The sequence below is a fragment of the Musa acuminata genome, chromosome BXJ1-6 (assembly GCF_036884655.1).
Source record: "Musa acuminata AAA Group cultivar baxijiao chromosome BXJ1-6, Cavendish_Baxijiao_AAA, whole genome shotgun sequence".
Lineage (NCBI taxonomy): Eukaryota > Viridiplantae > Streptophyta > Magnoliopsida > Zingiberales > Musaceae > Musa > Musa acuminata.
Window position 1 is genome coordinate 6112008 of NC_088332.1, and position 24875 is coordinate 6136882.

General features: G+C 37.4%; 2 protein-coding genes and 1 long non-coding RNA gene across 6 annotated transcripts; 2 read left to right on the forward strand and 1 right to left on the reverse strand.

Moving 5' to 3' along the window:
• Positions 1 to 150: 150 nt before the first annotated feature.
• Positions 151 to 13820, forward strand: LOC135582086 (pre-mRNA splicing factor SR-like 1). Of its 3 annotated transcripts, XR_010514038.1 has the most exons (6): positions 152 to 457; positions 3766 to 4140; positions 5836 to 5916; positions 7059 to 7130; positions 7293 to 7416; positions 12776 to 12914. XR_010514038.1 is itself a non-coding variant. In XM_065186455.1 (5 exons), the coding sequence occupies exons 2-5, from the start codon at positions 3853 to 3855 to the stop codon at positions 13595 to 13597; spliced, it is 1263 nt and encodes a 420-aa protein (XP_065042527.1). In that variant the 5' UTR covers positions 153 to 457; positions 3766 to 3852; the 3' UTR covers positions 13598 to 13820. The 3 variants fall into 3 exon arrangements, 1 of the variants encoding a protein (XP_065042527.1); XM_065186455.1 differs by lacking the exon at positions 7293 to 7416 and having other exon boundaries at positions 153 to 457; positions 12776 to 13820; XR_010514039.1 differs by lacking the exons at positions 7059 to 7130; positions 7293 to 7416; positions 12776 to 12914 and adding an exon at positions 5665 to 5731 and having other exon boundaries at positions 151 to 457; positions 5836 to 5911.
• Positions 13821 to 13948: 128 nt separating this feature from the next.
• LOC135675863 (uncharacterized) lies at positions 13949 to 15534 on the forward strand. Of its 2 annotated transcripts, XR_010514041.1 has the most exons (3): positions 14253 to 14437; positions 14523 to 14686; positions 15105 to 15534. It is a non-coding gene; the product is annotated as an uncharacterized LOC135675863 (long non-coding RNA). The 2 variants fall into 2 exon arrangements; XR_010514040.1 differs by lacking the exon at positions 15105 to 15534 and having other exon boundaries at positions 13949 to 14437; positions 14523 to 14820.
• Positions 15535 to 15556: 22 nt separating this feature from the next.
• Positions 15557 to 18887, reverse strand: LOC103987079 (anthranilate synthase beta subunit 2, chloroplastic). Its single transcript, XM_009405271.3, has 8 exons — positions 18725 to 18887; positions 18475 to 18638; positions 18147 to 18217; positions 18021 to 18058; positions 17841 to 17951; positions 17664 to 17763; positions 17193 to 17328; positions 15557 to 15963 (listed from the first exon to the last, which is right to left on the reverse strand). Exons 1-8 carry the CDS (start codon positions 18858 to 18860, stop codon positions 15856 to 15858), a joined length of 864 nt encoding a protein of 287 aa, XP_009403546.2. The 5' UTR covers positions 18861 to 18887; the 3' UTR covers positions 15557 to 15855.
• Positions 18888 to 24875: the final 5988 nt, after the last annotated feature.

The window sequence follows — 24875 nt, forward strand, 5'->3', positions numbered from 1 at the left end:
ATATATTAATTTAATACGAAAAATGACACTTGAGAGGGATATTTATAAATGTAGATATATTATATAAGTATTATACTAAATATATTGCCGTGTCGACGGTCACGTGAGTAAAACGTGCGACGGGGTTAGCCCTATTAGGCCTCCCGATCTGGTCACGCCACCATCGGTCGCTCTCTCAATCAATCCCTGGCCGCGAGTAGCATCCGCTCCCCTTTTCCATCCCGCCGACTGCGCCGCCACCCCGTTCCGTACATCCTCCTCCTCCGTCATCGGCGGCGGTGGCTTGGTTTTTCCCTCGCTTGGTCGGCGCGTTCTCCAATCGCTCGACCTCTTTCCCTCTTTTTGAAGGGCCCAGGATCCGAAGAAAGAAACCCTAAATCCGAAGCCAATCCAAGAACCGACGGGATCAGGCAAACGCAAGAGGCGCGGAGGGACTCCCTCCGGTCCTTCCTCTTAGGTACTCTTCTCCCTCCGATCTCTCCTGACCTCTTCGATTTCTTACTGGTGTTAAGAATTGAGAGGGTCAAGGGCAACTATGCCGTTAGCTATTTTCTTTTCATTCTTTTACCTGGAAATATGGTCTAAAGCTTTGTTCTTTCTGAAGAGGAAAGTGCGAAACTTAGTCTATTTTTCACTAAGTTTAGCGTTTTGTTTTCTGATTCTAGAAGTCGTAGCGTTGGTGTCTGGTATATTCCATAAAATTATGAGGAACCAAGGGAGGGACACTAATATAGAGCTAATGGAAGTTATGCAAATGTTGGATTAATTTTATTTTTGCTAAGAGAGCTGGTGTTGTTCTCTCGTAAATGTTGATGAATAGGTAGGTTCAGACTTCAAATTGCTTACCGTGGTTGTCAAAATTTCTGCAAAACATTCTTTGCTTTTGCCACAGTTTGCTTGTTAAAGATTTGTGAGTTATTTACGCATTAATGCATTTAGTATACTGGAGCCGGTGGGCTATGATATGGTGATTCTAGACATTTTTGGTGGTCTTTGGTTTTTATGGGAAACTGCAAATGAACAAGGAGGAGGTGGCTATAAGATCTCTTAAGAAGAGGATAGGGTTTGGAGCGGTGTAGGTTAGTGGTTGCTTGAATTAAGCTAAATTCTTTTTCAAAATGGTGATTGCTTTCTGCTTCATCTCAGAATAGCTAAATGATGCATTCCCTTCCATTGGTTGTATTCTTTTCTCGAAGTTCTTCCCCACTCGAATGACTTTTACATTCAAACTTAAATATATATTTAAAGCACTTTATAATGAGCAAAAAATAGAGTCAGGTTTTTTTTTATCAGTTAAGGAAGCAAAGGCTTAAGTTGGAAGGCCTTGAGAGGCTGTCGCTCATGCAAAAAAGATTCTATTTAGCTATAAGTTTTGATATATGCCTTCGGTGAGCTATAAATTGAGCAAAATTTCATACTTGTTATTTGTGGAGAGTTTTCTAGGAAATATAAAATTGCAAATACATATTTGAGATAGACAAAGTTGAAAGGAGGTGAAAGACGGGTGGATGTGTCAGTGTTGGTGATTTGGATTTGGCTGAATTTTTTTATACAACGTAAGGTTTATTAATTGGCATCAAAATTAGGGTTAGCCCTTCTAAAAGTAAGGTCTACTTTTAGGGAGATTGAATTGAGGATCAGACTTCCAACCAAAAAAAATCAGGAAGATAATTTAGAAAAAAAAATACAGTAAGAAAGAGAAATGCAAAAGTATGAAATTAATGGAACCACAGCCTTGCTTTTGTTGAACTTGAGGTTTTGAAAATTTGAAAGTTAGAGGAAGCTACTTGAAATTTCTGGTTGAAACTCTTAGTGTTTACCTATTTTGCTAATTTTATAAATTATATTTATTTTACTAATCAATACATGATATACATAATTTTATCGAGTATATTTTTAATTTTTAACTAAGAATTTGATTTTGTGTCTAGATTTATCTCAAGCTGTTTAATCTTTTGCTCATGCTGGAAATTTGTAGTTAAAAATTTAATATTTTGCATTTTCTATTTTCCATTTACTACTAGCTATATCTATTTTGTATGTGTTATTATACTACAGCCTGTGGAAAATGTTTTTTTATCTATTTTTTTGATATTGCTTTTGCTCTCTTTTCTTTTTCTTTTTGCATCTCGTTCTTTTTTTCTTGATTTTTGAAGGGCTATATTCCCTTTCTGTGAATCCAAGGAGGCTTGCTAAATCTTCTCTTCCATTAACACTGAACATGTCTCCTCCACCCTCTGTTGCCTGCTTAGTGCTGTTGGAATTTTGATTTTGGCAATAAATGTTGATTTTCACGTTTGCAGTTTTTGAGTTTTATTTTTGATCGCGATATTAGAAATGTAAAAGTTTAGCTAAAGAAAATCCAAGTTCGACAACATTGTATGTTTGTTTGATGTTTTGAACTTGCTTTCCCTTGTGTAGGATAAGCATCAATCAGAGCTTTCTTTAACTTTGTACTTGTGACATTTCTACTGTATCAAGATGCATTTATGTGATCAATATCTATGACTATCCTTTAAAACCATTGAACTTGTTTTGCTCAAAATAATGCACAAGTATATTTATTTCATATATTTCCTTAATATCTAGTATTTGAATGTTTTTGGACATGTGATGTCATCCTCTAAGCTTGAGAAGATATTGTTCTTCTTCATTGTCTTAATTGTTCTTGATTGAAGTTCTTTTCTTTCTTTGCAGTGAAGCAATAATATGACTTTAACAATTAGAAGGCTTACAAAACTTATGTTGATAGTCGCAAAAAATCTTTCTTGGGTTCTTCGTGCATGTGTACTGGAAGTATCAACTTAAAGAATTAATAAAAGGTTTTTTAAGTGTAAATTATTTTTTATTTTGTCAGTTCTAGGCAAAAATCCTAGAACTAGATTCAGGCATTATGAAATTGCCAACACTTTATTGGTTTGATTTTTTTTGGCTGAAATCACTGTTTTTGACAAGGTTTTTTAAGTTCCAATATCAGACTCTTATCAATCTCTTGTTTGACTACTTTGCACAATTAGAAAAAATGCCTTTATATAATCTTGTAAATCTTATTGTACAAGCAAGAAGAAACCCTGGAATATTCTAACTTAGGTGTCTACCTAATAAATCTCTATCTTAACTGCTGAAATCCTGAGGACACTTTAAACAAGCAAATAAAATTCTGTATAAACTGAATATTCGCAAGCAACATAAATAAAATATAAAATGTATTATTTGCTTTCGTTGCAATAAGATGCATTATGCCAGTTGGTGGGATTCTTATAATTGTATTCTGATCAGTAGGTTAATGTGTGGTTTAGAATGGGTTTTGACCTGTTCAACACAATTTTGAATGATTCAGATCTGTTCTAGTCAGTCTCATGGCATGAAATGTTATGCAATCTGGTATTCACATAGACTGGTATGTACCACTTGTCCTGCGTTTAAGATGATGCTGCAAAAAATGTCATAATTTTGTCATACACATGCTATGAGATCATAATTGGTATTAAGCAACCTATATTTAAAGACTGACAAAAGCATACATCTAATGATTGATTTACTTAAACTATTTTGTGTTTGGTTATCATTTTTTAACTATATAAATAACCTTGCCATTATTTATTGAGTTTGCTGGTTGTACTTGTAGCTAGGTTTTTATGTGAAAAATCACATCTATGTTGCATTGTTGCCATTGATTTCTGCACATGTGATATTTCAGTTATTCACTGAATGATTTTGTTTCTCCCCCTTTGTTAATCCAGCTTTTATATTTTATGCTTACAGGTTGTATCAGCAGTTGTATTGCTGAAAGCATTTAGAGCTTGTTTATCTTGGGTGATAAGAGGTCTCCGTCTAAGTAGTTTACGTGAAATGGAGATACAAACATCTGGCAAACCTATTGATAGTTTGCTAGAGAAGGTTCTTTCAATGAACATTCTATCTTCAGATTATTTCAAAGAACTTTACAGATTGAAGACTTACCATGAAGTTATAGATGAGATCTACAACCAAGTTGATCATGTGGAACCATGGATGACTGGAAATTGCAGAGGTCCTTCCACAGCATTTTGTCTCCTGTACAAGTTCTTCACAATGAAACTCACTGTCAAGCAAATGCATGGACTTTTGAAGCATCCTGATTCTCCTTATATTAGAGCTGTAAGTATCTCTGCTAAGTGTTATATGCTATTTTCTTTTGTTTCTTTAACCTAGCGTATACGTGGTTTCATTTGTACCTCCAAAGTTGGGAACTATAAGAAGGATGTTGACACCTGATTTGGCTGTTTCCTAGTGAGATTTGTCAATGATTCTTATTAGGTAAAGTTATTGGCAAATGATGCTGTATGTGGTATCCTCATGACTGAATATATTTAGCCTTAATGACCATCACATGCCATGGTTAACGTTTGTTTCTCACACTTTGTGCTTTGGCACATCAATTGAACTCATATAACAAAATTGTATATAGTGTGTAATGTTTGGTTGTTGGAGCATTTAGGTAACAATGTTTTTAATAGGTGCTCGGGCGCTCGCCTAGGCATGTGAGTGAGGCGAGGCAAGGCCCGAGAGCTTCGCATGACCTCTAGGTGATGCGATTCATTGAAGTGCCGCCTGGCTTCTCTCTTGAGCCTAGGCGTCGGGCACCTCGGGCGAGCACATGAGGGAAAGTGGCATACCACAAGAAATTGGAAGAGAAAGGATGAGATTGGAAGAGAAAGGGGTCCAAGCGAAAAGGACACTGACCTGAAGGCGAATACAACAGAATCAATTAGTGCTCGGTGGTGGATGGGAGGGCAAAAAATATGATTTTGTCAGAAGGCAAAAAGCTAGGGTTTTGGAGGTGGGATGGGAGGGCAAAAGATGTGATGGATGGGAGGGCAGAAGTGATCTCGTTGGAAGATGAAAAGTTAAGGTTTTGAAGGCGACAGATGGGAGGGTAGAAGACTCGTTGGAAGACGTGATCTCTCTCTCTCTCTCTCTCTCTTTTTCATGGTATACCTTTTCTCACACCCAAGACGCGATGCGTGATGGATAAGTAGCACACTAAGTATTAAATCATAATAAATAGCACTCTTGTTCTAATTCCGTTGCGTCAAGATACCAATTGATTTATCCATTTCTAGATTTGGGTCAGAAATCATCCTATCGAATGGGATTGAGATCAAATTATGGGTCAACTTAGGCATAGCGGTCAAAGAATTATATCCCGTAATATATATTTCAAGTTGGCTATGTGACTTTAATTTGATGTGGCATTTTTATTTTTATGTTCATATTTATTAATTATAGTATATTTTTTATATTTTAATATCTTGGAGCGTCTCGTTTCGTTCGGGCGAGCACCTAGCACCTCGGACATTTTGAGACCTTGACGTCTTTTGACGCCTAGCACATTTTAAAATGTTGTTAGGTAATTTATGCTTTAGCTTGCATCAACTAGGCCTTCCTAGCTAGTTATTTTGGGAACTTTTTGTTGGCTTATCGACAAACCTTATATGGATTCCTTTGGTTCACATCTTCATTTTCATTTGTCATAACTTTACATGCATTCATTTGGTTCACAACTTCATTGTCACTCGCCATAACTTTACTGTCACTTGACACTTTTGAGTTCCTGTTCTACAAATATGTTTCATATTTCTCTTGGTGTAAAAATGTTGGTCTTTTGTGTATGATATATAGGTGCATTGGTTGTGAACATCGACGGTGAACCTGGGTGTGGATGCAAGCATTTATTTTTTTTCTCTAGGTGGATATTTTGATGTGTGTATATAATGTTATAATGATGACCTTATACTTATTGTTTCAAATTACTATGTGTAAAGCTAAAAGATATCGTTCTTGGTTATATAGATTGGTTTCCTCTACCTGCGCTATGTTGCAGATCCAAAGACATTATGGACTTGGTATGAGCCATACATCAAGGATGATGAGGTATTTTCTTTTTTGTCTGGTTATTTTTAGTTCTTAATTTTTAGTTTTTACTGATAATTTGCCTCAAAAGTTGATTCGTGTGACTTCTTTTGTAACTACGATTCTATTTTCCTTCAGAGGCACTTTGTTTTGATGCATCTTCAACTCTAATCTGTTGATGCAATGGTCTTAGCAAGTGTCTTGGCAATAATACTTGCCTTTTCAAACTAAACTTATTGCTATTTATTTTTCTTAATTGTGCTTGTTTATTGATTTATGATTGGATACTTTCATCATCTTTTTCTGCTTTGATATCTTGTATTTATATCTTATCACTTTTATAACCTACTTTTGTATTGTGTTAAAGATTTTATTTATCCCAGGTACTATACATTGCTCCTATATCTTGTGTGAATTCCTATTTATGGATCATGCATATTATATTTCTTGTATTAAGTGAAATTTAGTGTGTACGAATGATTCACTTTGTCTTTGTTCTATTCCTATTTTGTAAAATTTTTGTCCCTTTCGGTCATACTATGACTACAATACCCGTTTTTGCTTTTAGCAATTATAGTCTTCAACAAATAAAATTTATATGCATAACAAACTTATTTGAATTCACTATATTATATTGCTTTCATTCTTGCAATTAAGTCTTGACTATATCTGGTATGGGTTGTACTTTCTGAATGTAAAGGCAAATGTTCACATTGTTATGTCTTGTGATTGGAGGCAATGATGGTGCCCATGCGGGATTGATTTGTAGGGCCATTGTTATCTCCAATTACAAGGCAGGTTGGTGACGGCTAAGCCACAGGCAGCTGCGATAAGTATTTGTAGAACATAAACTCGTGCTTTGCTCTTGGTGATGTTGCGCTTATGATCACTGGAGCTCTATATTGTTTGACTATTTATACCTATGAATTTATTTTCAAATGTTTGCAACTTAAGATTGATTTTGGGACTGAATTTATAATTTGTACTTGTTACTCAGTGGATAATTCTAAGAAGAAAATGGATTCTTGCATGATTAAAGATCAATCATCAAGGCCTCCATAATTGCACATCATCTATACTGGAATAGCTGGTGGTTGAAATATGACAATGGCCTCTTTTGGTACTAAATTCAGATACTTATGGTTTTTGCCTTTTTTTTGCAGGAATTCTCTCCTGGTTCTAATGGTCGACTTACGACAATGGGGGTATATGTGCGTGATCTTCTTCTTGGTCAGGTTAGTTATTTGATTTCCTTTATTGCCTGTCCTTCATAGAGTATGCCTGTCAGACAATTCTTTATGAGTGTGTTATTATTTAACTGATTTAGTATTTCTTGCTCATATTTTTGAATCAACAAATTCCATTCATGTTCTTTATCTAATTACTTGTTTTGGTAGCTGAAAGGTAATTCATTTTGGTAAATGTCCCACCTGTTCATATGAGATTCTGGGCTTGCATTTCCTAATGGAGTATTCCTTGAGAGATCAGTACATCACATCTTTATCAACAATTAAGTTCAAGGTTTGTGATGTTGGTCTTGGAACAAAGTAATCTCTTGAAAGCTTATTGATATTTGCATATACTGTTTGAGTGAGACTCTTGCCTGTCCATGTTTTTGTCATTGTCTTGACTCAGCACTGGTCATCTAAACTTACCACTAGTCTTTCATTTCTATGCGCGGATACACTTATATTTGATTTTTCAATTTGACCATTTAAGTTTGCAGTGAAAGATGTTTGGTGACCATGGTAAAAGGAAGAAGAGGAACTAAAAGATATTCCCTGCAATGTTATTGTTCAGTTTGACTTGTGTGTTTTTAATTATATCATAAAGGTAATAAAAGTTATGTAAGATGCAATTGGACCATGTGATAACTTCAGGAACACAAATGATAGATTTTGAGGTGCTATTTTTAATTATATCATAAAGGTGATAGAAGTTATGTAAGATGTGAATTGGACCATGTGATGACTTCAGGAACACAAACGATAGATTTTTAGGTGCTATTGCACATCTGTATAAACTAAGGACTTGAATTAATGGTTCAGACATTTCACCACGGAGGACCATTTGCTAAGGACTTGAATCTGTGGTTCAGGCATTTACCGCCGAATATCATAGTAGCCAATGAATGCACATAAGATAGCCAATGAATATCAGACATTTACTGCTGAATATCATACTGCCCTATAAATAGTGCATGGAGTTAGACCTTCTATTTAAGCTCATAGGATCAGCTGAATGAAGAGAAATGGATACAGATTCATCTGATTCATGAATATCAAACTTGGATTTGCTTGACCACAGACCCATGGCATTGGTTATTCTTCAGTTGAGTTAATGAAGGTGTGGAGCTTTTTCTTGTCTTTGCATGCTGATATTGATTCTACTTCTTTCAAAATTTTTGGGGATGCATTTTACGAATAAGTTCAATACATTGACTTTGAGCATCTGTAGTTTCTTACCTAAATGCAAGATAGATATTGAGATCTTTAGTTTTCCATTTCCATGATTAAAGTGTGATGAGCAGATAATTATATGTTTATGCTCCATCCATATTAAGGAGGATATAATACTAGTGTTAGAAGAAATAAATGAGTTGTTCTAAATTATAGTCAGAGTGTATCTTTCTTATGGTTCTTAGTGTTTCTAATATTTTTAGCAAAGATGACACAACATTTCTATACCGAGCGTATTGCAAATGAAAATGGCATTTGAATCAATGAAATTTAATTAAATGCTGATTTTTGTTTGGAGGATATATAAGGTGTCTTGTACAAGCTGGTTCTCTAGAAAATCTTCATGGTCAGATGTGGGCCACTTTTCTGTTTTACAAGTATATTCCATCCAGAATCCAATCATTAAATATGATGGAAAGAATTTCTATGAAGATGAGAAAAATCTTGTTTTTGGTTCTCTTCCATGCATGGGTGGAGTCAAACGTTAGTCCAGACGTAATTATATAATGATATCACTTACCAAGGTTGCAGGTTAACCTTATATGAAAAAAATTCTACATAGTCTGATGATGGTGGTACCTGAACTACTTAGATCAAGACCTTATCCAATAAACTTAGAACCTTCAGCTGTCTTAGCTAGTAAAAACCTCAATTGCTGATAGCAAGATTTTGGAGGCAAATCCCTTTGTCACTATTTACCCTTTGCAATTTTTAATAATTTGTTAAAATTAATTAGCTATATACAGGAGGTCATATATTACGGGCTGTTTACAGACCTTTTAAAAGCGAGATCAAATATTGCAAACATCATAACAAGTTAAAATAATACAGGATCACGAGAAAGTTATTTAGAGAATAAACCAGTAGAGTGTTTCTATTTGAAATATTTGCTATTTGTCCATTGCATAAAATGATTATTGTCATGGGATATACATACAAAATAAGTTGTGAAATGAAGATCTTTTGGACATGGACAACATTTGGATTATGATTTAAAATTTTTGGAATGAGATGTAATTTTATGATTATTGACATGAGTTAAAACGTGGAAGGACACGATACTAACTAATAAAATTTGTCATGTGAATGATAAAGAAGCTTAAATGTAGTATGGGTGTGATATAGGATGGTAAAGTTATACAACTAGATTGGAAAATAGGTAAAAATATGATTGATGCCTAACTTCATTAATTTTTGAAGTGGTGTCCTTTTTTACTAAAATTATGGGAAGAGGAGGGTGGCACATTCATATATTTCCTAATATAATGGGGCAAGTGCACACTATTCCCACTAGGTCTGCAGTTGGCTGAAATTTATCTTTATAAGATCCAGGATCCAATCTGATTAAGGTCGATTTGAATTAGATTTAATCTGATAGACTGCTTTGTGATCTGATTCAAAGATCTGAATGCTAACCATTACAGTCTGCTTACGATCTGATTTAATGCTTAAATATTTTATCTGACCCAACCTTAACTCGATAAAATAACTATAAACCAAGTTTTCCATTCTTTTATGTTACTTGCCAGTTCTCAGTTACTCCCATTAAATGTTTGTTGCCTCTGCATAAGCGCTACGATCACTTTGGTACTTTCAGATAAATGGCATGCAGCCATTGGCAGATACTGGTGCTGGATGGCTTCTTCCTCCCATCATCACTAGATTTCATCCTAGGGGAAGTCTAATAAGGCTCCTGTTTGGATAATATTGGCTAACCATAGACAGACTTTGTATGTCATTGTCATTCTTGTGCTTGATTCTAAAGAAGATAAGTGTGTTACTTTGTATCAATTTTTTTTATCAAAGTTTAATTGCGGTAACAGAAAGTGGAGTTTTTAGATATTATAAGATGGTTGATCTGTGTTCCTTTCTGTTGTACTTTGATTGGAACTGGTGAAGGTTTTTGTTCTTGTTTCTTGTACTTTTAACCCTATGGAATTTATCATTTGAAAGCAACCTTTTTCTACCAAAGGTAATTATATTTAACATTTATTCTAATGTTTTGTGCTAAGATTTACTTATTTACCTATAACAATAGGTAGTAAGGGCTAGGGATTGTCGTTTCGCTCACACCGGTACGAAACAGGTGGCGCATATTGGTCTTGGTATTGACCGGTATGCGGACCCACCTCGGTTCGGTCTGCCGCATATGAGAAGTGGGAAACCCTAATTTCCACTTCTCACGTGAGCGTCGCCTCTGATGTTGTGAATTGTGATCGACGGAGTGCGATCGTGACCTCATTGCACATCGCCACGTCTCAGGTAAGTCTTTCTTCTCTTCCTCTTTCTCCTTCCTTCTTCCTCTTCCATCGCTTCGTCTTCTTCTCTCGTTCTTCCTCCTTTCTCCACCGTCCCTTCCTCTTCTCCCTTTTTTTCTTCCGCTTTGAAACATTGGTACTTACCGATGTGTCGACAGATGGTACAATGTTATGGCCTGATGAATCTTCGAGTCAGGTCCTGTACCTGGTTTGGCAAACCCTGGTATGGACAACTATGTGCTGTTGGATTGAATTCTCAATTATTTAGAAGTTGAATCAAACATTAATTATAATATAGCTGATCCAATGGGTTTCTAGTTGCATAACGAGGTTTCTTAAACATCAGTTTGTACCTGGACCAACCGCAATCTAATTATCTACCAATCTGTTTGCAGTCCTACTGATGGTCTTGCTTCAATATGGGGGACATTAATCGAGAGAGAAAATACATTATTAAGTTCATGAGACTATCTTTTACTTTGTGGTCTTGTGGTTAATAGATGTAGATCTTCGCTTGTGTTTGGTCAGTATCCTCACTAGACGATTGGTCCAAAAGTGATGGTTTTTCTAACTTGATGTCCCAATTATACTACTGATATTATTTTTTTTTAAACTCTGATCTGTTCGTCTTCAGATTTTTCTCTGTTTGTCCCTTCTTTTTGTTTCTCTCTCTTGCAGACCTTAATCCTTTGAGTAAAGATAGAGGTTGATAGAAGGACAATGTCCTATTAATCTCTTGATTGGATTGTCTCATATCAGTAATTTATTCAACCTGGGCTCGTGGATTTTGGCTTTTACATAGTTTGTAACTGCATTATTCTTGTCTTTTCGTGCATCATGTCGAAATGAACACCATAAAGTTTGAGATACGTATTATGAGTATGCAAACATTTTGGAAAACCGTATAAAGATCTTAACTTGTACTAGTGGACTATTCGTGTAGCTGCAATCTTTATAATTCGTATATATGCCATATTCGTATTTTCTCTTTATGCACTTTTAAAGTCCAAATACATGCCACAGTTTTAGTATTATAATCTTCAAGTGTTTTGGAGTGATTCTATAGGATGTTTAAAGTTTATTGAACATTAAAGGGGTTTGGGAAGTCAGCCGCAGTATATCAAAAATGGGACCCAAGAGTCCGCCCGAGGTTTGCCAGTGAATGTTAACAAAATTACTAGACCTAGGTATGTAACTGAAGTTTACAACTTTGAGCTTAGCAATGAGAGGTAAGATGAAAGGAGCTTAGCAATGAGTAAACTTGAAAGTAGCTTAGCAATAAGCTGCTGCCTCTGTTATTTGTCTATACATGGTGAAATGAAACTGTAATGAATTAAAGACCAGTGCACTGTTGCATATAATGCCGTTAGGCATCTAGATGGTAGCTGGTGATTGCATGTAATGCCTTTAGGCATCTAGATGGTAGCTGGTGACTGCACCAGTATGCTACTTTCGGTCTAGGTTGAACCATAAATCCCTTTTCATCTTCTGTTTCTTAGCAGAATGTTTGATTCCAGTCATCCTTTGAACATCACAAAATTTTGATTAGTTTATGTTGATTGATATTCTTCTCACAGCAGACTGTTAAATGTTGAGAAACTTATGTTTTAAAACTGTCTGGAGAAGCAACAACATCAACCATCTCCCCTTTCTTTTATGGTCTTTATGGTACTCTTTTTAGAATTTTGGAATCATCTGCTATTTCCACATGTTAATTTTTTTTACTGTAACACTGCTGACACTGATTGATCTTTGATAGCTGGGCTTGTGAACGTTTTGGACGCAGTTGAATGTATATCATTCCATGTGACACATTGTATTGCTACTCCTAGCTTGTCTCCCTCACCATAATTGTTCATTGAACTCTTCATCCTCCCTACTGCTGATTGTCATTCACCTCTATGGCATTCTAATGTGGTAAAATGCTGCATGGTTGATTAGGGGATACATATATGTAGTTTTTCCTTTGCATTCAATGTGCATCATTTTGCACTCTTACATTATCAGAAGTAGTTGATTAGTTTGGTTGAATAACAACATTAGCATTTTATTCTTTTCTGATCTGAACGCCCTGGAAATTTAATGTTTTGGTAATTTTGGTGCTGCTCTGATCATATAAGCTTTATCACAAATCTTCTAATGTTTGTGGATATAATGATGCAGTACTACTTTGACACACTTTTCCCACGTGTCCCTGTTCCCGTTGTGCGCCAAATTGTTGCTAACCTGGAGAAACTGAAGCTCCCCACCAAGCATTGTGGTGTCACTGGAGAAACTAGTCGGCAGGGCTCAGATGATATTGCCCGTCGCCCTCCTTCAGTAAAAGCTGCTTTGTCAGTCTCATTTGGTCAGCGTGCTCCACACCGTGCATCCACCAGGGACTCTTCGCCGGTCAGAAGGAACTTAGGTCCCATACACGAAAGGAGTGATGGTGATGACCATCGAAGATCATCTCCTAGCATTCGTCGCAGTAGTAGCCGTGACCGACATGACCGTGATCGCTCAGATCGTGACCGTGACCATGATCGAGATCATCGTGATCGAGACCGTCGAGACCATCACCGTGATCGAGACCACTCAGAACGTGACCGGGGAAGGGACTCTGAGCGAAGGCATGAACATGAGCGGCGTGGTGATCGTGATAGAGATTCCCATCGATCCAAGCACTCAGAGAGGGATTCTGGGAGAAGGGACCATGAAAGGAGTGGGCGAGATGCTGATGAGTATAGACACTCCAACTCTAGACGAAGCAGAAGCAGAAGTAGGAGCAGGAGTCGTAGCATCCATACCCGTGGTGCAGATCGCCCTAGTCCTTTCGGAGATGAAAATAAAGAGAAGACAAAGGCTGTTTCAAGCAATCTGGCAAAGTTGAAAGATTTATATGGTGATGGAAGTGACAAGAAAAGCAATGAAACTGCCGATAGGCTGTGCAAAGATACCAGCACTGAAGAGGTTATCAGACTTGGGGGTTCCACATGGAGATGAAGCCAATTGAATTTGATTTGGAATGATGTTATTTTGTAATATCTACTTGGGGTATTATAGTAAACACATTTTGGAATTAGTTGTTGGAAACTAAATCACCTTGGGGATGAAATCTGAGACTTCCCTATGTTGGTCTTCTTCGGACTAATCTATTAGTGCCTGCCTGCCTTTTCCAGGAGAAACATGCATGATGCAAGAAATGTATGATTGAAATTAAGATTTATATTTGTTTTACTGAGTACAGAAAACAAACTCTGCTGCAAAACAATGCAATCCACAATGTGTTCCTCTCACAAAGCTATCTTTCGTTGGACAGTCATTAATTTGTCATTCTCTCAGCATTCTCTTAACGTTTCAAGTTCTTATATTTATTTTATTGCTCAGCGTTTGTTGATCAGGTGATGGAAGAACTTTGTCGAGACCAAATCCAACGCTCTTTAGTCGACCTAAATCTCGTTGACAATTCAACCCTCAACCCTAGAGAAAAAGCAAATCCATACCCAAGACTTCCATTGGTCAAGTTACAATCTAGAGTAGCCGACCCCACGTCGTCGTCGAACCATTGAATGCCAGCACACGTCAAGTGGAAAATTTTCGTGTCTGCATCGTGTCAATCCACAGTGCAACGCTTGGAGTGTGGATCGATCGATCGATCGATCGAGATCTCTCTCTCTCTCTCGGCTTTTGATGAATGACTTCTCGCCTCCTCCTCCTCCTCCTCCTCCTCCCCAACCTCTCCCTTTACCCCAACGTATCGCCGCGGCTCAGGGGCTCTTCCCCGGCCTCGCCCTATCTCGGCATCCTGCACCACGTTCGCTTCCTTCGGCGGCGGCGATCCGCGTGCGACCCGAATCCCTTCTCTCGCCCTATCTCCGTTCGCTTTCCGTGATTTATTCTTCAGCTTGCTGTCTTTGTGAGATTTCAGCGGCCGGAAATGGGGTCGGGATGGTACCGAGGTGAAGCTCGATGATTTCGAGAGGATGGTCGGCTGAGGGCTTCGGGGTTGCCGATGGCCAGAACAAGACGAAGGACGCGCGGCCGATCGTTGTGATCGATAACTATGATAGCTTTACCTCTAGTCCATGCCAGGTAATGTCCTGTAACCAGAAAGACGATGTGGTGTCCTGTAACTATGACTGCGCTTATTATGGGTTGGTCTCCTTTATTAAGATATATCGGTAGTTCCTTCAAAAAGAAATCCCCCTTTTATTTTTTTGGCTATCTGAAGCTGAAGCATATTGGAGTAGATTTTGAGGTTTACCGCAATGAAAGTATCTAATTTCCTAACAAAATATATGAACGTGATGCATAAAAAAATAGAAAATTGATATGGTGACAGAGTAGTGATGAGAGTGAAGAATAAAGAACAAAGCTGATAAAATAAAGCAAAATAACAATATAAAAAAAAAAAAAAAAGCCAAAGAGAGTGATGATGATAGCTGAGAGATGAAGGCATTTTTTCAAGATATCTCCAATAAATAATAACTAACTTAGAAGCTACTGCCAGGCAACACATGGTGATGGACATGCAGAAACAGTGAGTGTGTTCTCCAAAGAAGTCATGATGAAAGGTACTCAATCAGCAGCAGCAGCAGCAGCAGCAGCAATAGGCAACCTCAGGCACACAGTCTCTCTGAAACCATGGTGAACATATGTTGCTGCCTGCCTTGCCTTCATCTTAGCAGATGTAACTGAGAACACAAGTCTACACATGCATGTATATCATCAAACAAAAGAAGAGAAAAGAAAACTGTGATGATTGATGGTAGGAGAGGAACCCTTATGTTTGTGCCAGTAACTGCAATTGACACACATGATTAGGGTGTGACCCCTATGAGATCTCCCTGGTCGACCATCCATGAAATCTCTGGTCCAGCCACAGGTAACACAGCAGGAAACCAAACAACAGGCGGCAGTAGGATAATTGTTCCTGACAACATTCCTACTTCACTGAATATGTGACGGAAGAGGTTCCTTGATTGGTCTATTTAATGTAATAACCCTGCAGATTTACTAACAGCATTCCCTTCATCAATAACATGATTCCGAAAACAGCCAAGACGATGCGAATGGAATCCTGAAAGTTGTAACAGAGATATCCTGTCCTCGGATGGAGGACCACGGTTCGAGATCAAGCTATTATCATGACAATCTTCGTCGACCACAAAGCAAAAAACACATTATTTATTTTACTGAGTTCGACAGGTTTTACTTCTTTCATCACCTGATCAACAAACAGCATTTGGAGACCTAATTTTTCATGACTTGGAATTTTGTGCTTCCAGTTTCCCAGTAAGTTTGATAAAGTTATGCACCATTATTTTACCTTCGGTCGTTATGATACTCTCCGGATGGAACTGCACCCCCTGCGACTCAGAACCAAAGAACAACAAGTTTAGATGCTATACGAATATGCGATATACAATACACCATGCAGCATAGCTCTTAATCCACATGCAAACCTGATGCACATGAGAACAAGCTCAAATTCATGCACATATGTGAACTGGGTACCTTGTGCTACTGGATATGTGGACGGCAAAAAAGAGCAAAAATTCATGTAAAAGACAAGTGTGATCAGCTAGGATGGTTCTACTAATGTTAATCTCAGTGGTCTGCCATTGAATTGTTGCCATGATTACAGAAAAAAATTCCTTCGCTATCTCAGTGATAACACATTAGATAAATCATCTGAAAATAGAGTGATGAGAGAATGCTTACTTCGGTTTCTGTTACTTGTCAAATAATTAAAGGACATCTGAACTAACTTGTCAAATAAGCATTCAAAAAGGATAGAGAAGTTCCATAGTAGAGTTCTAAGAAAATCAAACTCGAAGAGGAAATACATTGATATGCCTGTATCGAGTTGTCCCTGAATCACATTGGAAAGATGAAATAGACAATGTTCCCTTTTTTTATGAGTGGACTAACTCATGACAACAAGAATCATCTACCGACACTTATTAGAGGTCTAATCTAATTCACTACTCAGAAAAGAATAAATGTGAGATAGTTTTGACCATACCACCAGTATGTTGTTCCTCTATGTTTTATTGACATGGTTAACCAGGGTCTCCGTGACAATCCTTGAGAACTGAAAGTGGCAGTTTAGAATTGACTGTTCAAGTTTCGCTGCCTGATTCAGAATGTGAATAGAAGAAAAGAAAATGGAAATATTCGGATGGTATATGGGTAGGTCACAAGCTCTAAGCAGGGAGAGATGACCTGGTGAATAGAAAAATAGTGTTCACTATCAGACATAAATTCATTTAGGCAAATAATGAAGATAAGTATATATATTTGATTCCTTCTACAAAGAATTAGTCGTGACGAAAGCTGACTTCATTTTTCATGAACAGTAGATTTGTTATTGGAACATAGAACATAATTTGTTTTGGATGAATAGTCAATATGGACGACCTCTCCTCTTCCATCCAATGATCTGACAGAAAATGTTCGCAACTTAAAACCTTTATAGTCTATTTTGTTGTTTCAATGAGAAGTTTCCACAAGTCAGCTGTCAACAGATTCAAGCACATTATATTTCAAAAGAAAGAAACCCAGTTATGACAAAGATAAAGACTAGCTGACACACCTGAATATGTGTATACTTTTTGTGTCGAGCAGCCATAATTTGTCCATCTTCAGTCCATGCCGTAATATCAAGAACATTATTAGGAAAGCTATCTTTGTCAATCACAAGACTATGATATCTACCAGCAGTGAATGGGCTGCAAAAGAACAGTGAAGATGACAATATGTTTGCTTATAAAATTGAAGATGCTGATAAAAAAAATATGTTGATCTCGTTCATTAGGAGATAAGGGAAGAGTTGAACAAGTCATTGTTGAAGTTTTCTTTGCATCGAAACACGGTTATGTTTTCTTATGACATTTTCTGGGTTTCAGGGTCAGACCTTACTTTCCTTTATTAACATTTTGAAATGCAACACATAACATCGTCTGGCACAAAATTAATCAAGTTACATGAACAATGCAGAAACTACCAAGTAGAAATCATTTAGCAACAGAGAACAAGGATACAACAAAAGGCATACAGATCTTACTTGGGCAAGCCACAGAATAATGTATCATCAAGTTCTTCATCATAGTAAACAAGTGAGCTTTTCCCGTGCACCACACCAGAAGGAGAACGAACAATCTTTCCTGTAAGATCAATGCTCTTATTAAAGTGTCTATATAAGTAACAACTCATTACATTGATGCACCTGCAACATTCATACCTCCAAAAGCCTCTCCTATGCACTGCAAGCCCATACAAACTCCAAATAGTGGTACAGAGGGACCGAGTTCCAGAACAGTTTGCAAGGATATACCCGAATCTTGCGGTGTACCTTTAGAAGCAACAATTCAAGATCAACATTTTGGGGCATAATTGAAGACGATCATTGCAGAGAGCTCACCAGGCCCTGGGGAAATAAGTATTCCTCGCGGACATTTCCTAAAACAAAATTATTGCCTGCTTGGTCAGTTAAATAGTTTAAGGGATTGCTTGAGCAGATGAAACGAAAAGGACAAGATCAACTTACTCCTTGATCTCTCCTACAGTGATTTCGTCATTGCGGTAAACCTCAAAATCTACTCCAAGCTCTCCAATATACTTCAGTTTCAAATGGCAAAAAATTAGGGAATTTCTTTTTTGTTGCATTAAAGGAACTATCAATCTGTCTAATAATGCATAAGTAGATCAACCCATAATAATCACAGTCGAGAACTCGTCTTCTAAAGATGCCAAGCAAACAGAATCGCAGCAATTCAACAAAACAATCACATTCCGACGAGCAGAATCAAACGCACATCGAGAACCACAAGATCCACGGCAATCCATCCCTTGTCGTTCTGGTTACAGGAAATTACCTGGCATAGATTATAGGTGAAGCTATCATAGTTATCGATCACAACGATCGGCCTCGCGTCCTGCGTCTTGTTCTTGCCATCGGCAATCCCGGCGCCCATCGCCAAGCACCCTCTCGAAATCATCGAGCTTCCCCTCCGTACCATCCTGGCCCAATTCCCAGCCGCTGAAACCTCACAAAGGCAGCAACCTTCAAGAATAAATCAAGGAAAACGAACGGAAATAGGGGAAGAGAAGGGTTTCGGGTCGCACGCGGATCGCCGCCGCCGAAGGAAGCGAAGATGGTGCATGCTGCGTAGATAGGGCGAGGCCGGGGTAGAGCCCCTGAGCGGCGGCCGTGTGTTGGGGTAAGGGAAAGGTTGGGGAGGAGGGGGAGGCGAGAAGCCATTCGTCAAAGCCAAGAGAGAGAGAGAAAGAGAGACAGAAAGAGAGAGAGCGGCACTCCAAGCGCTGTACTGTCGTGTCGAATGAAACGATGGAGACAGGAATCTTCCTACATGAGGTGTGCTGGCAGGCTATGATTCGTAAGGTCTATGGGGTCCGTTATTTTGGAACGTAATTGGACCAATGGAAGCCTGAGGTATGGCTTCGCTTTTTCTTTCTTCTTCTGGGGGTGTGTTGTCGGCGCCGTCAGGCTGCGGTCAACGAGATTTTGCGCCAATAAAGAACGTTAGATTTGGTATACCGATGAACAAAGTTCACCCACAGATTCGTCGTCGTAGAAAGGGGTTTTAACGTTTCCGTGCTTGGGAAGACCGTATACGTACGCTCTTGATTGACTCTCTGCTGTATGAGTCTACGTAACATCTAAATCTTAAGACCCTCATAATTAATGCATTGAGCGATCAAGAAAAGAAGAACACTAAGAATCCATTTGGTGTAGTATCCTATCCTTGGAGAGCAGTGGTATTACGAGACCACCACCACTACTACTGCGACGCCCCCGCGGAAACCGGGAAGCGAGACCTGTTGATCTCTGCGCATGGAGCGCACCTCCAGAAAGGAGCTGTCTCCGAAGAAGAACCACAGCGAGCGAGGGAGACTGAAGGGGTGTGGGGAGAGGAGGATCCATCATCGTCCTCCCACCTCCCCACTTCCTCTTCCTTTCGATCTTCTCCCTTTCTCTTCTTTTGGCCCCCACCTCCCACTGCCTCTTTCTTCCCATCTTCTCCTGCCTCCTCTTCTCAGTCTCCGTCAAAAGATAATTATGAAAACATGAATATTATTATTGGTTGATTTGTATTACATGACCGAACACTTATGTAGATGTTCATGATAAGATAAAGGATATGCTAAAATCTTCTATGATATCAATAAATAAATATATCTAGATATGATTTGGTATTTATTATTTGTGTGATTTTAGTAGATATGATTTGATATTCATAATCTATATGATCTCGATGGATATGATTTGATTTGGCCTAATATACTCTGATACCGTGCAATATGAGTAAGAGAAGATGAGGTTTTGATAGAGATTATATGAGAATATCAATCAATTAATGAAATAGACATTCATATATCTTCAGTTGATGTTTCATTGCTAGACGAAATGATGATCAATAGCTATATTCTTCGTTTGGAAATACAAAATTAGATTTACATGTAAATATGTAACACTAATATTATCACAATATATAACTTATGAAGATTTTAATAATATATATATTTCAAACAAAAGAGATGTGATCTATGAAAGTTCAGTTGTGGTGGATATCATAACTTGATATTTTGCTTTAATCAAGGATCATGCTATAGTTATAGTTCTGCTTGTTATAATACTAAAAAAATATGATTATTATCAAGATATATAACATATGTCGTGGTTGAAGTAAAATTATCTTGATTACTAGCCCAGTTTGCATCCGATAAGATATATAAATTTAGAGATCGGTCATGATGAATATGTAATCCATAATACAAAGTATTCTTCAAATATCATAGTAATCGTTTTATAGTAGCTCAATGTATTTCTCTAGGATTAAGCATAAACCTCACAAGTTTATTTACAAAATGAAGTATCTAAATGTGTAAGAGATAGATATTTTAAAGCTCAAATAACACTTCGATATTGAGTGACATATATAGAAAAAGATTTATCCAAGTAAAATATATTAAAGTAGACAATAAAATTTGTACTCCTTTAGCACTTTGAAAATGTGTACTCCTTTTAGTCAATAAGTCTCTATCGTATTTATGTAAGAAATTTTCCTTTTGAACATTGAATACCTCAATACCCAAGAAATAATGAAAGTCATAAAAAATATTTTACAGTGAACTTGTGTGAGAGTGCATGTAAGAATTGATCGGTAAGGAATATATTATTGCTTATGATAATGAGATTATTAATATATATAAGAAAAAATTTCGTGTGATCATCACAAGAATAAATGAATTATGATATATCATATTTAGAGTTGGTAAAATCCTAAGATACGAAAAATTATTTATGTTCATTATATAATACTCCGAATGTTTACTTGAGTCTATATATTGCTTTATATAGTCGATAGACGTAAGATAAGCATGTTACATCAATAAATCTCAGGGTTGTTACATAAATATCTTTTCGTTGAGTATTATATGAAGAGATATTATTCACATTAAGTTGATGAAGCCTCCAACCATGATTAATAGCTAAGGAAATGCCCACTTGCACTTTAGTTGGTTTAACAACCAGATGAAATACTGTATGATAATCAATTCTTGATGAAATCTTTTGGCCATAAGTTTATATCACTCTAAAATCTCATTTTCTAGGGTGTTGGTGAAATCTTTTGGCCACAGGTCTGTATCACTCTAAAATCTCATTTGAAGGAAATCGTTTAATATGAAAGACTCGTTTAGATACTATTATACTCTAAGATGATCAAAAGGAATTATATCGCAAGGGCTATTTTTATATCCCAAGTTTAATCAAACAATTTATTTTCTTGTTTTTCTCATACAATTAGTCATAAATTTTCTTTCTCTGCTAGTGTAACTTATTCACGGTTCATCTTTTCTTTGTGGACCAGATGTCAGCTAATAATTTCAGAATTATGTTTTCCTTAGCAAAAGATTGATTGTGTTCTCTGAGTGGCATCTTATAAATGTTAGCTTCTGTTTGGGATTACATGTTTATTGGAGAATTCTCTTGTAATTTCATCTAAGGCCTTAATTTCTTTTATTTGTTGATCTCTTTTGAGCTAAGTACCTATGAAAACTAAGTGCTGATTTTTTTCTGAGATATCAAATTTTTATCATATGTCAGATGATTCAGAATCTAACTGTTACTGCCACTGATATAGTAAAAAAGCATCTACCCAGATGCTTGTTCTTGACCTTTTCTTTCTTCTTTTGAAAGGATAAAACTCAGTTATTTTGACCTTAGATTTGTTGCGACTTAAGCCTTGTGGTTGGGATGCACCTAACATAACCTTTTGCTCGATTGATCGATCATATATTGCTATAACTACAAGTTATAATTCATCTGTTAATCATCTTCAGATCATCATCCTTTTCGACAAGTCGAAGAACCAAGTTTCTACCAATAATCATAACAAGTTGTTGCTCAAGTTGGCAGTTCCAGAGCTGCTTGAGACCTTTTTAACCAAAGCCTGATTTATCATTCATCAACGTTTTGATCGATCCTTTCAAACTCGAAGGTTGTCTCTGGATTCCCCTATCAGACTGTCCTTGACATGATCAGGAAAAGAAAACCAAGCCATAAATCCTCATCTCAAATCACTAAATTGAATTCGATCGAACAGTAGATATCAAGGTCATAATTGTTTGTTCATGCTGTCTTCCACTCAGCACTACAAGCCATATCTGTTGCATTTGGAGGCCATGCTTGACAGGGACAAGAATGAGGCCTCACAACTAAAAATTGGTTGTGAACTATCAATCACTGAAGTACTTATCAAGCATAAGGATGGAGGCTTTGCACACTCAACTTCAAAATATTTCATGTTTGAGGCATATCTTTCTGTGGTTTTTAGGGCTATTCCCAGGATGGGGCTTGGCAACTAATGATTGTTAGGGCACTGTCAATCACTGCCTGCCCTGACAAGGATGAGGATGGAACAGTGTAACCAATGATGTCTATTAACTACCCATCAGAGTTTCTCTTGCTAATTTTGATGATTTCCTAAATGTCTTTGCCAGGGAAGCTGAATGATTCCATGGATTTATGACTTTTAAGAACAAGCAACCTTAATCTATAGGACATGGCTTTTATTACATGGGTGGATGCTTGGGAGGGCAAGAAAACAACTTATGTTAGACATGGAGTCCACCACAATTATGTTCAGCTTCTGTGAAGGCAGCTTCCAAGGTTAATGAGCAGAGCAAAGTATGATATGAAAGGATGCTCAAACTGTAAGAAGAGATCCAAAAAATCCTATGATTTAGGGACAAACAAAGGTTCCTGGATGAGTCATACTCTTAAGGCAGTAGAATTTTCTCCCCTTGTTGGCAACCACTTCTGCAGAGGTTACACAAAGCAGCAGCTGGTAGCAGCATTGACCACCCCTTTGCCACAAGTGTAATTGATGCATATGATATATATCAAGATCTGAAAAAAAATCTTAATGGATAAGATAATGGAATCATTAACCATGCAGCTTGACTCTATAAAGTATGATGGTCTGAGGAGGATCAATGTGGTGGACTCCATGTCTAACCAATGATGTCTAACATGACTTCAAATTTCTGGACTCTTGCAAGCAGAAACAGTTTTTGTAATTTGGACTCTACTGTGATTGAAGTTTCAATGTCATCGACTCAAATTATGCTAACAGGTAAGTTGTAGCCCATTTCCCATGGCAGGAGCTGGAAAGTAGCTTTTTAGCTGTCTCTAAGACTCGAATGATGCAACAAAGGCTAACTAGTTTGCTTGTCGAATAGCTAATTATTTGGAAGAAAAAACTGGGTAGACATCTTGAAGTATCTGACAATGGTTAATGTGTATCAACCTGAGAAAAATCAATTCAAAAAGGATTGTACAGAAAACTTTGATACATCCGGTTAAAGATTTTGGTAGGCGCATTTAAACCAGGCTAAAGGAAGCACAAGTCTATCCCAACCCTGACATTAGTCTTATCAGTCTTAAATATGTAGAAGAAGCACAGTGGTAAAAGTTAGCAATGTGTAATGAAGGTTCTTGTCCTGAACATACAGTCAGGCATTCATTTGAATTCCATGATGACAAAGAAAAAATACTACATATATGTTGGAAAATTGAAGAAGGTTGGATATTAATTACTTGACAGGGTTGTTGGATGGTCAATTGTTCCTTCTGTCAGAATGCTTTCCAGCTTTCCTATACTGTCCTGGATGGATTCAGAAGCTGATGGCAAGTCAAATCTCCATTCCTCATCTTTTCTTGTGTATGTATGTAAGCTTATGGACTGGATATTGAAGTTGTGGATGGCAAACAAGAACCTACCATCTACATGAATGCTCTCTTTTGTACAGTAAATCATGCACCCAAGTAGTCTTTGTCCATCAAGGTTGCTGGTGTTTTGAGATGCTTGTGGACCTCCAGTTGGTGCCATAAAGATTAGTTCATGTATGGGATTCAAGACCAAATCTTATTCTAATAAAAGTACTATTGACTTTTTCTTTGACTCTTTGTTTTTTGTTGGGAAGTAGCTGTTCACGTCTGTTGCACTGGAGAGTAACTCACACAATATCAGTATCTTCATGGTTGCACTGTGGTGGGTTTAGACAATGGTCCCAATTTGACATTGATGTTAAACGTAAGACAATGAAGTTAATTAATTGGTAAATGTGTCAATTTTTGGTGGAGGAACTTATACTTGTCCAGTGGACAAAAGGCTCATAAGAGGTTGGTGCACTATCAATTGTTTCCTTCCCTCCACTGCAGCTCAAGTGTTTGACTTCAAGATGAAGATGCAGATGCAGATGCAGATGCAGATGCTATATATCAACCTAGAGCCAAGAGTCCACTAAATATGAACCCAGCAACCAGATTGACCACTGGGTTCATAGCATCTTTCCATGGAAGCATTTGGTTGTGTAATAATCACCCATCAAATAACTGATGGCAGAAAGATTCTCATGTGCAAATCTGACAGGAAGACATCACTGTGTCTTTGTGGCAGCTTCTGCCAGACAGACTCTTCCCAACTCCTGCAGGAGGGAAGCCCACATCATTCATCAGATCCTCTGCCTTCCACCAACAATATATAAGATGAAAAGTACCACTTCGGTAGGATCCAAGAATGCCCCCCCCCCCCCTTTCTCCTTGTTTTGTCTGTAGTTGCACTGCATAATATTCTCCTGCTTATAATTCATTTACCTTCCTCACACACACATCATTTCATCAGTTCTTGCATTGAGCACCAAAAAAAGCATCACCTCACGAAATGAATATGATGAAAAGTGTCTGCTT

Coding starts and splice junctions, on each gene's coding strand:
- LOC135582086 (XM_065186455.1), top strand. CDS start 3,853: ATGGAGATACAAACATCTGGCAAACCTATTGATAGTTTGCTAGAGAAG. Junction 5,917..7,058: donor CATACATCAAGGATGATGAG/GTATTTTCTTTT, acceptor TTTTTTTTGCAG/GAATTCTCTCCTGGTTCTAA. Junction 7,131..12,775: donor GTGATCTTCTTCTTGGTCAG/GTTAGTTATTTG, acceptor ATAATGATGCAG/TACTACTTTGACACACTTTT.
- LOC103987079 (XM_009405271.3), bottom strand. CDS start 18,860: ATGGCTTCTCGCCTCCCCCTCCTCCCCAACCTTTCCCTTACCCCAACA. Junction 18,059..18,146: donor ACTGTAGGAGAGATCAAGGA/GTAAGTTGATCT, acceptor ATTTTGTTTTAG/GAAATGTCCGCGAGGAATAC. Junction 15,964..17,192: donor AAAAGTATACACATATTCAG/GTGTGTCAGCTA, acceptor TCTGAGTCGCAG/GGGGTGCAGTTCCATCCGGA.